At 43.9% G+C, this 16,231-nt stretch overlaps 2 protein-coding genes across 6 annotated transcripts in view; both read right to left on the bottom strand.

Moving 5' to 3' along the window:
• Nucleotides 1-4,483: 4,483 nt before the first annotated feature.
• LOC109923449 (caspase-7-like) lies at nt 4,484-13,282 on the bottom strand. 2 transcript variants are annotated; one of them, XM_048618653.1, is made up of 5 exons: nt 9,227-13,282; nt 8,578-8,693; nt 8,143-8,315; nt 5,883-6,030; nt 4,484-4,887 (listed from the first exon to the last, which is right to left on the bottom strand). In XM_048618653.1, the coding sequence occupies exons 1-5, from the start codon at nt 9,265-9,267 to the stop codon at nt 4,610-4,612; spliced, it is 756 nt and encodes a 251-aa protein (XP_048474610.1). In that variant the 5' UTR covers nt 9,268-13,282; the 3' UTR covers nt 4,484-4,609. The 2 variants fall into 2 exon arrangements, with proteins under 2 accessions (XP_048474610.1, XP_020379063.1); XM_020523474.2 differs by lacking the exon at nt 9,227-13,282 and having other exon boundaries at nt 8,578-9,208.
• Nucleotides 13,283-13,391: 109 nt separating this feature from the next.
• Nucleotides 13,392-16,231, bottom strand: part of LOC109923450 (cell division cycle and apoptosis regulator protein 1-like) — a 55,140-nt gene continuing 52,300 nt past the window's right edge. For all 4 annotated transcript variants that reach the window (XM_048618649.1, XM_048618651.1, XM_048618650.1 and 1 more), the window contains 2 exons: nt 14,778-14,983; nt 13,392-14,124 (listed from right to left, as the gene is read on the bottom strand). In XM_048618649.1, coding sequence (XP_048474606.1) covers nt 14,092-14,124; nt 14,778-14,983 — 239 coding nt within the window. In that variant the 3' untranslated portion in view covers nt 13,392-14,091. The remainder of the gene's footprint in view (nt 14,125-14,777; nt 14,984-16,231) is intronic.

Genomic DNA, 16,231 nt, shown 5'->3' with positions numbered 1-16,231 from the left:
GGGGGGGGGGGGAAGAGAAGTAAAAAAGCTCAGTTGTTTGCCATGCAATAAAAGTAGGCCACATGAAGTTGCAGTGTTGGTGGTTTAGAAAAAGCCCTGGGAAGATGGATGTGGGTAAACAGGATAAGCCAGTAAGTTTTGTTGAAAGGACAGTGGAAGATAAAAAACTGCAAAAGATTATACAACTTGATCAAAGAAATCTGGAATTAATAGTCTAATGATGACCACGAATCCATTGCTGATTGTCGGAAAAACCCATCTGGTTCACTAATGTCCTTTAGGCAAGGAAACTGCCATCCTTACCTGGTCTGGCCTACATGTGACTGCAGACCCACAGCAATGTGGGTGACTCTTAAGTGCCCTCTGGGCAATTAGGGATGGGCAATAAACGCTGCCTAGCCAGCAAAGCTCATATACTGTGAATGAATTTAAAAAAAGGTCAGGGGTTGTTTGAGAAGAAAGTGCCAGATCTCTCTGAAGAATTTACTTGCATGGATAAGGTTTACTTATGCATGCCAGGAGGAGCAGATAAACAAATGAAAATGTTGAGAGATATGGGAGCAATTCAATTTTTGATGGTGAGAGATGAGGAGTTATGTAATTCAGAGGGAGCACTGCCAGAAAAGGTAGTAATATGTGAATTCATGGTGAGAAGTACAGTGTTCCATTATATAAAGTGATGTTGGAGAGTCTGATGAATAGTGGTGGTAGGAATAATGGAGAAATTCTCAGTTCCAGGAATACAGTTTATCCTTCTTAATGATACAGCTACATCACAGGTGGGAGTGATGCCTACTGCAGTTGAAAAGCCAATGGAAAAATCAGGAACTGAGGTCTTACAGAAAGTATTCCCTGGGATTTTCCTGTTTGTGTGGTAACAAGGTCATAAGACATCACAGTCAGAAGTTAGGGCATTTAGCCCATCGGGTCTGTTCCACCATTCAATCATGGCTGATACGTTTCTTGACCCCATTCTCCCACTTTTGCCCCATAACCCTGACAATCAAGAACCTATCTATCTTTGTCTTAAATGTACTCAATGACCTGGCCTCCACAGCCTTCTGTGGCAGTGAATTCCATAGATCCACCACTCTCTGGCTGAAGAAGTTTCTCCTTATCTCCGTTCTAAAGGCTATGCCCTCGGGTCCTAGTCTCTCCTCAACATCCACTCTGTCCAGGCCATTCAGTATTCTGTAAGTTTCATCCTTCTAAACTCCATCAAGTATAAACTCAGAGTCCTCAAACGTTCCTCATATGTTAAGCTTTCCATTCCTGGGACCATTCTCATGAACCTCCTCTAAACCTACTCCAGGGCCAGTACATCCTTCCTGAGATATGGGACTCAAAATTGCACAAAATACTCCAAATGTGGCCTGACCAGAGCCTTATAGAGCCTCAGAAATACATCCCTCTCAAAATAAACGCCAAAGTCGCATTTGCCTTCCTAACTACTGACTCAACCTGCAAGTTTATCTTGCGGGAATCCTGGACCCCCAAGTCTCTTTGCAGTTCAGATTTCAGAAATTTCTCCCCATTTAGAAAATAGTCCATGCTTCTATTCTTCTTACCAAAGTGCATGAGCTCACACTTTCCCATGTTGTACTCCAGCTGCCACTTCTTTGCCCACTCTCTTAACCTGTCCAAATCCTTCTGCAGCCTCCCTGTATCCTCAATACTACCTGTCCCTCTATCTATCTTTGCGTCATCTGCAAACTTAGCCAGAACGCCCTCAGTTCCTTCATCTAGATCATGAATGTATAAAGTGGTTGTGGTCCCACCACTGACCCTTGTGGAACACCACTTGTCACCGGCTGCCATCCTGAGAAAGACCCTTTTATCCCCACTCTCTGCTTTCTGCCAGACAGCCAATCTTCTATCCATACTAGCACCTTACCTCTAACACCATGGGCCCTTATCTTACTCAGCAGCCTCCTATGCGGCACCTTGTCAAAGGCCTTCTTGAAGTCCGGGTAGATAACATCCACTGGCTCTCCTTTGTCTAACCTGCTCATTATTTCCTCAAAGAATTCTAGCAGATTTGTCAGGCATGACCTCCCCTTGATGAAACCACACTGACTTTGCCCTATTTTACCATGCAGTTCAAGTATTCAGAAATTTCATCCCTCACAATGGACTCAAATCTTACCCACAACCAAGGTCAGGCTAATTGGCCTGTAATTTCCCATCTTTTGCCTTACTCCCTTTTTAAAGAGGGTGTTTACATTAACGATTTTCCAGCCCTCTGGGATCTTCCCTGAATTCCTGGAAGATCACCACTAACACCTCCACTATTTCTTCAGCTATCTCCTCCAGAACCCTGGGATGTAGTCCATCTGATCCTAGTGATTTATCCACCTTCAGACCATTCAGTTCTTCCAGCACCTTCTCCTTGGTAGTAACCACCATACTTACTTCTGCCAACTGACTCTCATGAATTTTTGGAATGTAACTCATGTCTTCCACCATGAAGACTGACACAAAGTACTTGTTCGGTTTCTCTGCCATTTCTTTGCTCCCCATTACTACTTCTGCAGTATCATTTTCCAGCAGCCCAATGTCCACTTTTGCCTCTCTTTGGCTCTTTATATATCTAAAGAAACTCTTGCATTCTTCATCTATTTTACCAGCTAGCTTACCATCATATTTAGTCTTCTCCCTCCTTATTTCTTTCCCTGTTGTCCTTTGTAGGTTTCTCACTGCCCCTCACCACATTATATGCTTTCTCTTTTGCTTTTATGCTCTCCCTGACTCCCCTTGTCAGCCCTAACCTCATCGTCTCTGTACCATGCTTCTTTTTCCTAGGAATGAATTTTTGCTGTGTCTCCCAAATTACTCCCAGAAACTCCTGCCATTGCTGTTCCATTGTCTTTCCTGCTAGGCTCCTCCTTCATGCCTTTGTAGTTGCCTTTATTCAGCTGTAATACTGTTACCTCAGATTCCAGCTTCTCCCTCTCAAATTGCAGAGTAAATTCTATCCTATTATGATCCCTGCCTCCTAAGGGTTCCTTTACCTTAAGCTCCCTTATCAAGTCTGCTTCATTGCACAACACTAAATCCAGTATTGCCTGTTCCCTAGTGGGCTCCACCACAAGCTGCTCCAAAAAGCCATTTTGTAGACATTCCACAAACTCCTTTTCTTGCAATTCACTACCAACCTGATTTTCCCAGTCCACCCACATATTGAAATCCCCCATGATCACTGTAGCCTTGCCTTTAATACACACCTTATCTATCTCCTGTTGTATCTTGTGCCCCAGCTCCTGACTACTGTTTGGAGGCCTGTACATAACTCCAACTGTTTTTTTTTACCTTTGCATTTCCTCAATTTCACCCACACAGATTCTACATCTTTTGACCTACGTCATTTATTGCTATTCATTTAATTTCATTTCTTACTAATAAGGCAGCCCCATCCCCTCTGCCCACCTGTCTGTCTTTTCGGTAGGATCATTGGGGATATTTAGCTGCCAGTCCTGATCCCCTTGCAGCACATCTCCATGGTGCCCACCACATACCTGCCAATTTTGATCTGTGCCACAAGCTCAATGACCTTATTTCGTATACTGCGTGCATTCAGATTCAACACCTCCAGTCCTGTATTCACCGTCCCTCTTCTCATTGTCATCCCTTTATCCAGTGTGCTTGAAGTTTGATTCCTAACCTTTCCAAACACTTTGTCCTATTTTATGTGCTGGAGATTTTAATAACCAGTCCCAAGTTCTCCTTTGTTTTCACTTTTTTGCATATTTTTCTGTGCAGTAGAATGCACCTCTACAGATGTTAACCTGCTGCTTTGTTTCCCATTGGCCATTATACTTCTTAGAGTCTTACCCTTCCCTTCCCAGTTTAAAGTCTTGTTGACGACCCTATTTACCCTTTTCATTAGAACATTATCCAAGCGGTACAGATCCCTCCTGCTCCAATACTGACACCAGTGCCCCATGAAAAGGGGGATAAATTCATGTTGTTTTCTCTGGAGCAGTGAAGGCTGAGGGAAGACTTGAAAGAAGTCAATAAAATTTATGAGATGCAGAGATAGGGTTGACAATCAGAATCTTTTTCCTCAGAGTTGAAATGTCTAAAATTAGGGGGCATGCATTTAAGGCGAGAGGGGGAATGTTCAAAGGAGATGCGAGAAGCAGGTCTTTTTACACAGAGAGTGGTAGGAGTCTGGAACACTCTGCCAGGGGTGATGGGGAAGGTGGATACAATAGGGGTGTTTAAGGGATTTTTAGATGAGCATGTAAATATGTAAGGAATGGAGGGATATGAACCAAGGGCAGGCAGAAGGGATTAGTTTCATTTCACATCATGTTCAGGACAACATCATGGGCCAAAGGGCCCGTTCCTGAGCTGTGCGATTCAATATCAGAGAGTCAGTACTGAGGGAGTACTGCTCTTCAGAATTTTGGCACTAAGGAAGCAGTGTCCTGACCCTAAACTTTTCAGTAAAGTTTTTAAAGCAACTCGTCCAACATCATCCTTTAATGGCTGTGTCATTTTTTTTATTTGATAGTATTTCCGTCAAATGCTTTGAGACGTTTTAATTGGTTAACAATGCAATGTTAATGCAAGTTGTTTTTGCATGAAACACCGAAGCAGTCAGTGGTCATTGATTGGAGACAGTAGTTATGCAGGCTGTGGAGAGAGCTGGAGTCAATCTGTCAGAAAATGGAAAGATCTCGTGTCGCATCCTGCTGACGAAGCAAGGCATCTGCTTCTTGCCCTTGAAACGCGGTCCTCTGGACTCGAAGGTCCAGGCAACCAGCCCATTAACCAGAGTCATGATCCGCAGCAGCTCCCAGTGTCTCTGCTCCCCCATCAGCACCTTACATAGACTCTGGAGGAAGATGGAGCCATCTCCAGGCCTGAGGAAGGCAGCATGGTCTGTAATCACAAAGACGTTGTCTTAGTCTGGTTTGTGATCTTGGGGTGAAGGAATGTTCACGTTTTTGCTGTTCGCCAACACGTTAGTTTATTGTCATCACCTCATCCTCGATTAAATTCCCAAAGGCATGAGCAGAGAGAGAGAGAGAGACAGCATCAGCTTCCCATCAGTGGCTAGTAGCCACATTAGACGAAGTTCAAGGCCAATTCAGATCAAAGACCTGTAGTTCTCCAGTTGGTCTAGGATCTGTGTCAGGAATAGTACAGGGGCCCTGGGCAAACTCCAGCTTTGGTTCTGTAGCTATGGCTTCAGGCACGTCTGTGGTGGGATTCACCTTTGTAATGGTGACCCTGTGACTGTGACGATTGCTTAGAACTGAAATGTTTCAAAAGATGCTGTCAGGCAGTTTTACGATGTGAGGTACCTGGCATCTCTCCACCCCCCTCTCTCTCTTTCTCTCTCTGTTTGCCCCTCCAATATGACAGGCTGCAATGCCTTCCATATGAGAGTACTTCCAAACCTCTCTCACTTCTCCCCGCCCCATTGCCTTCCTCACCTGGAAAGTAGTATGGCCTCCGGTGGGAAATTGCTGTTAGCTGCTAGTTGCCAAACACAGTTTGTGATCAGGGACTCCACCTGGCACGGATTCAAAAACCCAAGTGCTGCCCATCATCTCCATGTGATCAAGCTACTGATCGAAAGGACCAGAAGTACTAACCAGAGACAGCCCAGCAAGTATGTGAGAGAATGCAAATGTGTGCGTGTGTGTGTGTGTGCATTTGAATAAAGGCTGAATGTTGGACAGATTGAGACTAGGTATGAGAGTGCACCTGAGACCAAATCATTGATTTGCTTTACTTTCTGTCCAAGTTTCCCTATCTCTTCCTCCCCTTCCCCTTTTGCACCCTCTCTCCCCCTCTCTCCTTGTCCACTGTTCCTCTTGCCCCCACCGCAGTTTTTGTTGAATACGTGGACTCTGCTCAGTGATACCTACCAGAGCAGGTGGAGAAATGGACCACGGTGTCTTCAGGCACTGCTTCATAATGTGAGTAGGCATTCTGTGTGGAGCAGCCACTGTCTGTTTCAGTTACTCCATCAGTTTGCAGATAGACACCCTCATCGGGCTGCTGCCCTCTGCAGGCCTGAGACAGAGACACAGATTAGAGCTGTACCAGAAGGCACGAGGCTAATAATGGACTTTGGGTTACAGGATAAATCAGGCACGTGGAATTCAAAACTCCTTATCGTTTACAGAACATAAACTGTTCCATGTTCCAAAAGATCCATGTCAGCCTCGCCCCACCTTGTTTCACCACCCCATCCCCATCCTTCTAGTCCCTTCAACCTCGTGTATTAAATTTCCTTCAAATGAGTCTAACCTATCCACCTAATCCATTCCACATAGTACTGAGTTCCATATTCTCATATCTCCCGGGTGAAGACATTTCTCCTGAATTCCCTGTTGGATTTCTTGCTCAACATCTATCGCTATGTCATTAATAAGATCAAAATAAATTAGAACATAGAACTGTACAGCACAGGAACAGGGCCTTCCATGTTATGTAGAGCATGATGCCAAATTAATCTAATTCCTTCTGCCTACCCTTGGTCCATTTTCCTCCAATCCTTGCTTATTCAAGTGCTTATATAAAAGCCCCTCCCGTATCTGCCTCCGCCACCACCCCTGGGAGTGTGTTCCAGACTCCTACCACTCTCTGTGTGAAAAATCTGTCTCTTACACCTCCTTTGAACATTCCCCCTCTCACCTTAAAATGCATGCCCCTAGTATTAGGTATTTCAACTCCGGGGGAAAGATGCTGACCGTCAACCCGATCTCTGCATCTCGTAATTTTACAAACTTCTATCAAGTCTTCCCTCAGCCACTGCCACTCCAGAGAAAACAACTGGAGTTTTTCTAGCCTCTCCTTATAGTTCATAGCCTCTAATCCAGGCAGCGTCCTGGTAAACCTCTTCTGCACCCTCTCCAAAACCTCCACATCCAAATTCCAAAGTTCTCTTGAAAGGAAGAAGAATTTTATTACTTCCAACCTGGATAAAATAATTCAACCACAACATAAAACACACACACAGCATAAAACAAACTTAAAGATCTTACAGCCTTTGAGTTGTGAGGGTGACCCAAAGTCCTGACTATTTAGCTGTCATTTCTTCAGCAGCAGTGAACTTTGCAGATACCCTTGGCTTCTCTGTAAATCTTTGTTGTCCCAAGTTAGTTTTTCACTGGGCACTGTCCTCAAAGTTGACAGAGACAGGGAGCAAGAGGCATCCAGCTTCCTGTTGTTATCAATTCACAACTTCTTCTGCATTCTGCTTTGCTGCTCAAAAGCTGTTATCAGAAATCCAGTTCCTTTGAGTATTCCCTCGTCTGATTTCACTTTTTGTTTACTTTGGCTGGATGATCTGCACGTCTTTCATTCTGAATGAAACTTTCAGAAAGGTGGCAATTTACCAGGAGATATGAATTTGAGTTTGTGTCTTTTATCACCAAATTAATTTCAGGTCAGACTGATCCCTGTTTACTAAGTAAAAACCAAAAGAACTGCAGATGTTGTAAATTCAGAAACAAAAACAGAAGTTGCTGGAAGTCTGGCAGCATCTGTGAAGAAAAAAATCAATAGTTAACATTTCGGGTCCGGTGACCCTTCCTCAGAACTGTCCTGAGGTCATTGGACCCGAAACATTAACTCTCACAGCACCACCATTTCAGGTCAGTTTGTCCTTTTCTACAAAGTCCACATAAGTCTCTAGTGTTGAAGCCAGATGTTGTAAGTTAAATAATGATAGTTCACCTTTGCCACTACCACAACGTCTGTCATCTCTCAGTGATCTCTTCCTTGAACTTTTTCAAAAACTGCACAGGTCCTATCACTCCAAATGAGAAATTCTTTGCCTTCTATTTGACTGGTCCTTTTAATATAAGTTCTCATTGTCTTTTAAAGGAAGCATTTCATTCCCAGTGTCATGTCCACCTGTTCCATCTCACTGACAAATCCTTCAGTTATTAATATTTCTACTATTTTTACCATTGCTACCTGAAATTTTAATTGAGTCTGCTTCTTATAGGGCTCTATTTCCATCCCAACTTGTTTTTTCTATTATGTGGCTGTAAAACACGCTCCGAATTGGGACCTTGCACGGAGATGGGATACAGCGCGGAACGGGCGCAGGAATAGAGTGACAGAAAGAGGAGGACATGGCAGGTGTTTGACTCTGTTACACATTAATACCTGTACCTGGATGAAGAAGATCTTTGGTTTTCCAGCTAGCGAGGGACAGCTCTGTGGTGTAAACATGGAATAAATATCTTGGAGCTTTACAGGACAACCGTCTGATCCATAAATTCTTCCTTCTTCACCATGGCTGGAGATTATTGAGATAAAGCAGGATCCATGATCGCGTAAGCTTTCTGAAGAGAGAGAAAACTCATCATTGAGGCATGATCCCAAACAAGATGCTCTCGCCGCATCCTCTAAAAGCCCACTCTCCCCACTCACTCCGTTTAGCCTTTAATGTCCCACCCGCTCTCCGTCTCACTCCTTTTCATGTCCCATCTAGCCTAATCCCACTCTCCGTCTCACTCCCTGCACCCATTAATGTACCAGTCTAATCCCACTGTCCCACACACTCCGACATCTTAATCAGTTTAACCATTTCTTCTGTTCACTGACCTTGTTTGTACTCCTGCAGGATCTCCGCTGCTGTGTAATCGATCTTAAACGTCACCTGGAAGCCCAGTTTGAATAGCACCTTGTGAAGTTCCTTAGTGTCCCTTGAAGCTCCAACCCTTTTTGAGAGGTTTGAGTCGGAATTGAATTTCTGCACTGTTACAATCAACACTCTTGCTTTGAGGCAATGCCTTGAACCAGCCTGAGAATCTGTCATTTTGCCGTTAACAGGAGATTGGTTATTGTAACCAATCAACTCGTTTAATGTGGTGCAATTCAGAAACACAGGACACAGGCAATTTGTGGTTCCGCCCTGTACAAAGGCAGATTGCTGACAGGATGTTTAGTCAGGTGTTGGGGTTTTTTTTTTAAGTTTGTGAACATAGAAACTGCAGCCCTTATTTCTGTAAATATCCAGCAGTGATAAAGATTAAGATGAAATATATTCATCAGATGTTTCAGCTAAACACACTACCTTAAACGACAGTCAAGAACAAGCAGCCTGGATATTTAAAAGACCATTACAGAAGAGTCCAAAACACACAACCTGTAAAACAGAAAGCTGGTTACTCCGAACAGTTCAGATAACACAGCGGAGAGAGAGAGAGGGAGAGGGAGGGAAAACCTGTTCCCATATCAGATTAATGCTTACCTAAAGCTCTGACGACACATCAAGTTTGTTGCTTTCTTCATAGCTGCAGTGTATTTCCAGTCTGTTCTACTCTTTTTACAAAAAATTCTGTATTGGCAGACACCATAGCATTTTTCTTGCTAAATGCTGGTTTTGCGGGGAGGCAGGGGAGGAGGGGTCTGTGGGACTTGACCATTTGATGTGGCAATATTCTTCCAGTAGCACCGAGATAATGATTCACAGACAGGGTGTCGTTGATAAAGTTATTGCATTTGTCATATGCAATATTTTATGAGCAGAGGTGACCACCCGCAGACACGTTTCACTTTCTGTCATGTGATAGCTCTGCCCCAACTCTTCCTTCTGCTGTGGCAGCAGAGGTTGTATGACAATGCTGTGATTAACCTGGCCTAGCAATCAGCAGCCCTACAGCTCAAAATTCACTGTCTTAAATTGGAAAGGACTTGGAGGAGCTTCTCCATCTCAAACACAATAGCATCAGTGTCCTCAAATTCAGTGTCCTCAGTGTCAGGGTCATCCACATCACCAGAATCTAGATCAGTGTTCACTGCGATACCATCTGTCCATACTGATATTCATATCCAATATTGGTATCCTCATTATCAGCAGGATCAATACCATCAGAATCAGCAAGCTGTCACTAATACTTTGGGAAGACAAACCGATTGGACATTAGGGACTGAATGGGGTTCCTAATGTTCTCTAACGTCCAGAATTACGGTGACTATTCCAACTTGCTATGAGCAGGCTCACACCTTCTACTCTCAACAAACCGTCTCACCCAAATCTGCTTCCTGCGTCGTCAGTGACACCAAAGGATTGTTCACCCATCATCCTGGGCTATCTGATCACCACCAAATCCTTTTCAGCAACGTCTACCTCAGTTGTGAAATGTTCATCATTTTTGTTTTCAGGTTCCTCCATTGCCTCCCCTTCCTTCTGCTGTTTCTTCCTCCAAACCCACTACACATCCACCTCCTATTAAGAGGGATCCGCGTTCCTGAAATTTGGACCTTACAAGTTCCTGGTTTGCAACACTGCATGCTTTCAGCCATCCAAGAATTCCAGACACTACCCCACTCTGTCTACCCCTTTCCTCCTTTAAGATGTTCCTTCTGACTGCCCTCGTTAATCAAGCTTCAGGCCATCTGCTCTAATAGCTCCTTATATAGTTTGGTGTGATGTTTTGCTTAACGTTGTGAAACATTTTTTTTATTTCCTTGAACTTGCTAAGTAAACAAAAATTGTTCATTACCATCATTGTAACCACCATCGCCCCATTGTTAGTTCACAGTTCAATCTGATATCAGGATTACCTTTTCTCAGAGTCAGGCTTATCTTGTGGCTCAGCTATAAAAGTGTAGAGAATTATACTTCTGTAACACCTTTCACAAACTAGGATATGTCAACAGACCCTACAGCCAGTGGGGTATCTATGAAGACTGTTGTAATGTAGGAAACACAACAGCCAAACTACACATATCAAGCTCCCTCAAATAGCCGTTAAATAAATGGTCAGATGGCCTGTTTGGATGTATATCGTGAGATGAATTCACCCTCTCCAAGGATCAGTGGCAATGTGATATTTTACACCTATCTCCAATTGGGTAGATGGTGCCTCAGTTTTAACACGCCAGACAGCACAGATTCCCTCAAGTGTCAGTCAAGCTCCGTGTAGTGAGATCTGAATCACAGCCACTTGAACCATAGTCCATAAAGTTTCACTGTGTGTGTGTGTGTGTGTGTGGAGTGCTTTAACAAGAGCTGTCATTGCCTCTCAATCTCCCTGAAATTCGACACTGCTTGGCCAGGATGGCATCTCATCGCAAAACACCACAATATCATGCTCAAACACAGGAACAAAAACAAAGTTGCTGGAAAAGCACAGCTGCTCTGGCAGCATCTGTGAAAGAGAAAACAGAGTTATCGTTTCGGGTCCGGTGACTCTTCCTCAGAACAATATCATGCTGCTGTGTATATGGCTGAGTCAGGCAGCAAGAAATTCAAGATGCTTCTTTCCACAGAGAATGGTATAAGTATATGTACAGGGAATCGAGACAAGCTTCTGATGGGGAAGGGAATAGGAAGGGTAGGATATTAGGTTTAGATGACAAAAGAATGAAGATGCAACGAGTGCAGTGTCAACATCAGCATGTATTTTTTTGGGCTGAAGGGCCTGTTTCTGTATAGCATATATTTGTATTAGTTTGTGTGATTGACAGTAAGCAGCGTTGTGTGAACGGAAGACCCTTTGTTACCTCGAAATATCTCAGGATGCCCCAAAGCACATTAAAGCCAATCACACAGTATTAGAATTGTATTCAATATTGAAGAAACCTGGCATCTGTTTGGTGCATAGGAAGATCCATAAATAGCAGTGTGATCGTTATATCAGCATCTCTTTTTGCAATGTTGATTGAGGGGAAACTACCAGCAGAACATAATTTGTGCAATGTGGTCCTTTGCATCCACGTTAGAGGATAAAAGGAAACTGAATGACAGCACTCCCGACAATGCAGCACTCCCTGACATGTGTCGGCCTGGCTTAGAGACCCAAGGCTCTGGAATGGGACTTGTGCAAACAGTTTTCACTCCGAGGAGACTATGTTTCAAATTACAGTTCTGCAAACACATTTTCCACAAAGATCTTCTTCTCCCCTAAATGACTGAAGCAGCTACATTGATATAGAGCCTTTCATGTCCTCAATTGCTTATGACGACCCCAAGCAGCTTTTTATCTGCATTCTGTGGTGACAAAGACATTACATAAGGGAAGCTGAGCAAATCCACAGCTGGAAACAAAGGGACAATTCCTGAGAGTGAGAGTGCAATGTCAATGATCCACCCAAGCTCAATATACTGACAGAGTTTTATATTTGTGTGGGCTAGCCTAGACCTGAAGTCAGAGTATAGAATCTCATCAGCTTGGAGTCTGAGGTACAGCAAAGATTCTGGATAAGGTACAATACAATATCCAGAAGGAACACCTCAACCTGTCAACAGCAATGCCCAAATTTGTAATGGGTGAATGCATTCATTTTAATCCCAATGCCAGCTGCTGCATAAACTAAACTCACTGCTGAACTGTCTATTGACTGACCCACCTTGTGTAATCACCATCTCACTAACGTCAGGACTTACATCTTGTCTCATTTTCTGAGAGGCAGCATTTACACAGCGACTACAGAGGAGGAGGGTGATTCAATGTTTAATTATTTGAATACACAAAATACAACATCCCACATAATTCAGCTTCACTGGAAGCCATTGATGGTTTGAGGGGTTCACTGGCAAGGCCATTACTTACTGCCCATTTCTAACTGTCCTTGTCAAACTCTCATTTCCATTCTTGAACCACAACAGCCCCATCTGCTAAAGATGCTCCCACACAGCACTGGGTTGAAATCTTGGAATTATGATGGAATAACAAAGAAAAGTCCGGTCCACAATGGTGACAGCATAGAGGTGGTGAAGCCCATTTCCTCCACAGGAACAATTAACCTGCACGTGTGGACTATTTCACTGTCTCTCAATGGTCCACCGCACTGCACAACCAATGAAGCACTCTTGAAGCAGAATCACTGTTGTCATGTCAGAAATATAGCAGCTTACTTGTGCAAAGCAAGCTCCCACTGACAGCAATCTGATGGCGCTGTGAAAGAAGTCTTGCACATATCACACAATACAACCATACTGACTTAAGGGCCCTGACTGAGCTGATGGCAGGGATCAGTGTTGGCTCTGAATCCCGAGTTCAGTTAAATTTCAGGGCTCTGGCTGTGGGTTTCTGGACCATTTGAAATGTTCGGTGAACACTGCTTCACCAAAGATCATATTAACTACAGTGGTGACTGCAATCACCACCCATTCACCAATCCACAGCTCCCAGGTTTGCAGAGAGCTGGGATTTATGTCCCTCATGAAGCAACTGTTCCACTCGCAGCCCCGAACGTACAGACATTGCCACAGGGAGCGAGGTGATGCTTGTGTGAACACAAAGTGAGTCTCCCTTTGCTATGAGTGGAAGCTGCTGTGGGCACCCATGTTACCAATGCTCTGTGCTCTGGTGCAATTGACAGCAATGTGGTCAAGCAACCCCAGGCTGCCTCTCATTTTTAGTCAATAACAAACCCTGGAATAAACAGACACAACACACACCAAACAATTTAAAAACAGTGAAGAATCTTTATATTGTAAATACTGTGACATCCCGATAGAGGAAGGGGCAACAAGGAACTAAAGGAAGGCAATTGTGGAGGGAAACAGATGCCCACAAGCCTCAGTCTAAAGGGAGAAATAGAAAGGGGTTGAAATTGTTTGCTTTAACTTCCGAAGTGGCCGGGTCCAACAATCAGTCACCTGCACCCAGGAAAAGTTCAGGCAATGATGTTCTCTCTGATGGCCCTGCCACGTGTAAGACAAAGAAAGGAAACCTCAACAGATTCACTTTGACTGGGCAAGGCCCAGACCATGCTGTTACCATCTCCCCCGCCCCAGCTCCAATTGTGGAAATTGGGGTTGGGGGTAGAGAGAGAAAAAGAGAGAGAGAGGGAAAGAGAGAGAGAGAGAGAGGTGTCCCGGTCAGGACGCTACTACAACATGGATGTTTACACACAAATATACACATCGATCTCTGTTCCCCAATTGTACATCCTGAATATGATGCACAGGACCGATGTAAAAATTAAAACACACGGCACAGTTCAGCAAACTTGCAGTTTGGAGTCACTTGTATGAGAGTTAGGCCTTTAATAAGATTAGGAAAGCAAGGGTTCAAGCAGGTCACAATATACGAATCTGATGCTAGCTCACTGTATACTATCAGGGATTCCACGCTCTCAATCTCTGGGGATGAGGCCTTCTCCTCACTTCTCCTTCTTCTCCGTCACTGCATTGTTCTGAGAAATTAAAAATAAAATCTTCAGATTTACTCAACAAATACTCACCATCACGATAATCCACCACCCATCAGATTTTACTAACACCACCTCAGTCAGATATACATCCCGGACTCCCCAATAACCCATCCCCAAAATAATCCACACCAAAATGCCCACCAACCTTCTCCCACTGGTCTTACCCACCTACCCCAACAACCTCTCTCCAAAATATACTACCCAGAGACCACACCACCGCAACCCCCCCCACCCCCACCTCCCGATGACACACTTCTCGCGTATGTGTCCATCTGCCCACAGGCCCTCCCAACATCTCTAAAATAGCCCATTAATCCAAACACTCTAGTGATCTCTCCCCAAGTCCACACCTGTGACACCCGCACCCATCGACTTCATTATTCCTCCCACCAACCATCATTCGAGACACAAGCCCTATCAGCAGGCCCCACGGGCAGACACAGTGCTGCTGACTGTGCAGTCAATGAAAGAACCAGCCCCTCTGGCACAGACCAGCTGGATGATCACTCATTGTGGTGTAACAAGCAACGGGGACAAATGAAAAGGTTGGACAAAAGGGGGATGCACAACATGAGGAGATTTGGGGGAAATCCAGGGGTAGGCAGAGAGCTGGCCAACAGCTCAATGTCCTTCACCTTTTTAATGATGCGTTGGATATCCTCAATCATGGAGTTAAGATTCCTGGTGTTATCCTGAAGCCGCAGTTCATAGAAGACCTTCAATTTCTCTGCTGCCTTGACCCGATCCTCCAGCTCAGACACCTGTTTCTGCATCTCCTGCATCCCTGAGCTCAGCGACTTGTTCACACTGTCATTTGAGGATAACTTGCCGAGAGTTTCAGCTGTGCAGGAAGTATTTTTCAATTGTTAGTCATAGTACTGTGCTGCAACTTCCAAACCCTGCCCACTGGCCTTATCCAAAACTGAACCCCATCTGGCATCTCCATTCTGAACCGCGTTATAGAATCTCATTGTAGAAGAGAGGACCATTTGGCTCAGAGTCACCCCTGTGCTAGTCCTGGAAAAGAATCAACACAATCAGCCCAATCTCCTTTTCTTGTTCCAAACCCTTCCAAGTGCCCATCTTCTTTTCAACTATTTATCTAACTCCAACTTGCAAGTTATTATTGAATCTGCTTCCACGCCCCCTTGAGGTAGTTCATCCCAAAAAATAAATTTCTGCATTAAAGACATTTCTTATCACTCTTCTGGTCCTTTGGTTTAACTTCTAAAGCAGCTCCACATTTAATATTTCTTGGAAGACTTGAATTTTGAAGGATTTGGAAATCTGGATCCATTCCATTTCATATGTGGATATCTGGACTAGGTTTGAATAAAACACTTAAAAGCCTTTGTGACACTGAAATGTTTTAAAACAAATGAACAGGTTTCTGGGGAATCAGATGACTTCAGAAAACTCAGATGTGACCTGCCTGCATTTTATAGCTTACTGTTTGCGACAGTCTATGGCTTGAAGAGTTCTTTCTGTTTGGAATTAGCTGGGGACAGGAATCTGTATGGAAAGCTACCTAACTAGCCCCTTCTGTTTCTGACAAGAACATTCTGCTGAGAGATCAGGGTGAAATGTAACTGATTCTTCGGAGAGAGAGAGTGTGATTGGACTTCTGAACATCATAGTTCCTGAGCAAGCTGTGCCTGTAAAGACACCAGAGACAATGGGGAATGACTTGTGACTTGAGCATGCATGCCAGAAAATCAGAATGTGACACTCTGGAACATTCTACACCTGAACGTTTTTGTGTTCACGAACTTGGCCGAACAGTTTATTTCTTCATGAAGTAATCGCTGGAGAGAATTCAGTTTTCTTGCTTTTACTGGATGGTGCATGAGAGTGAGAGTGCACAAGATGATCACTACACATTTATATTTTTCTATTACAAGTTCTGTGTTAACCAATTCTGTATCTATGCTGCATAGATCTTACTTGATAAGTCAATACTTTTGTTTTTAATTAAAGAAACCGCATCGATAAGACCATTAGATAACAGGAGCAAAGTTAAGCCCATCAAGTCTGCTCTGCCACTCGATAATAGCTGAAACTTTTCTCAACTCTCATTCTCCTGCCTTCT

The sequence above is a fragment of the Rhincodon typus genome, chromosome 40 (genome assembly GCF_021869965.1).
Source record: "Rhincodon typus isolate 14 chromosome 40, sRhiTyp1.1, whole genome shotgun sequence".
NCBI lineage: Eukaryota > Metazoa > Chordata > Chondrichthyes > Orectolobiformes > Rhincodontidae > Rhincodon > Rhincodon typus.
This window is presented reverse-complemented; position numbering and strand designations above follow the sequence as displayed.

Excerpts from the sequence above, each read along its gene's own strand:
- LOC109923449 (XM_020523474.2), bottom strand. The coding sequence starts at position 8,791 with ATGACAGATTCTCAGGCTGGTTCAAGGCATTGCCTCAAAGCAAGAGTG. Across the intron at positions 6,031-8,142 it reads CAAAGATCTTCTTCATCCAG|GCCTGCAGAGGGCAGCAGCC; the intron begins GTACAGGTATTA and ends TCTCTGTCTCAG. Across the intron at positions 4,888-5,882 it reads CCATTTCTCCACCTGCTCTG|ACCATGCTGCCTTCCTCAGG; the intron begins GTAGGTATCACT and ends TTGTGATTACAG.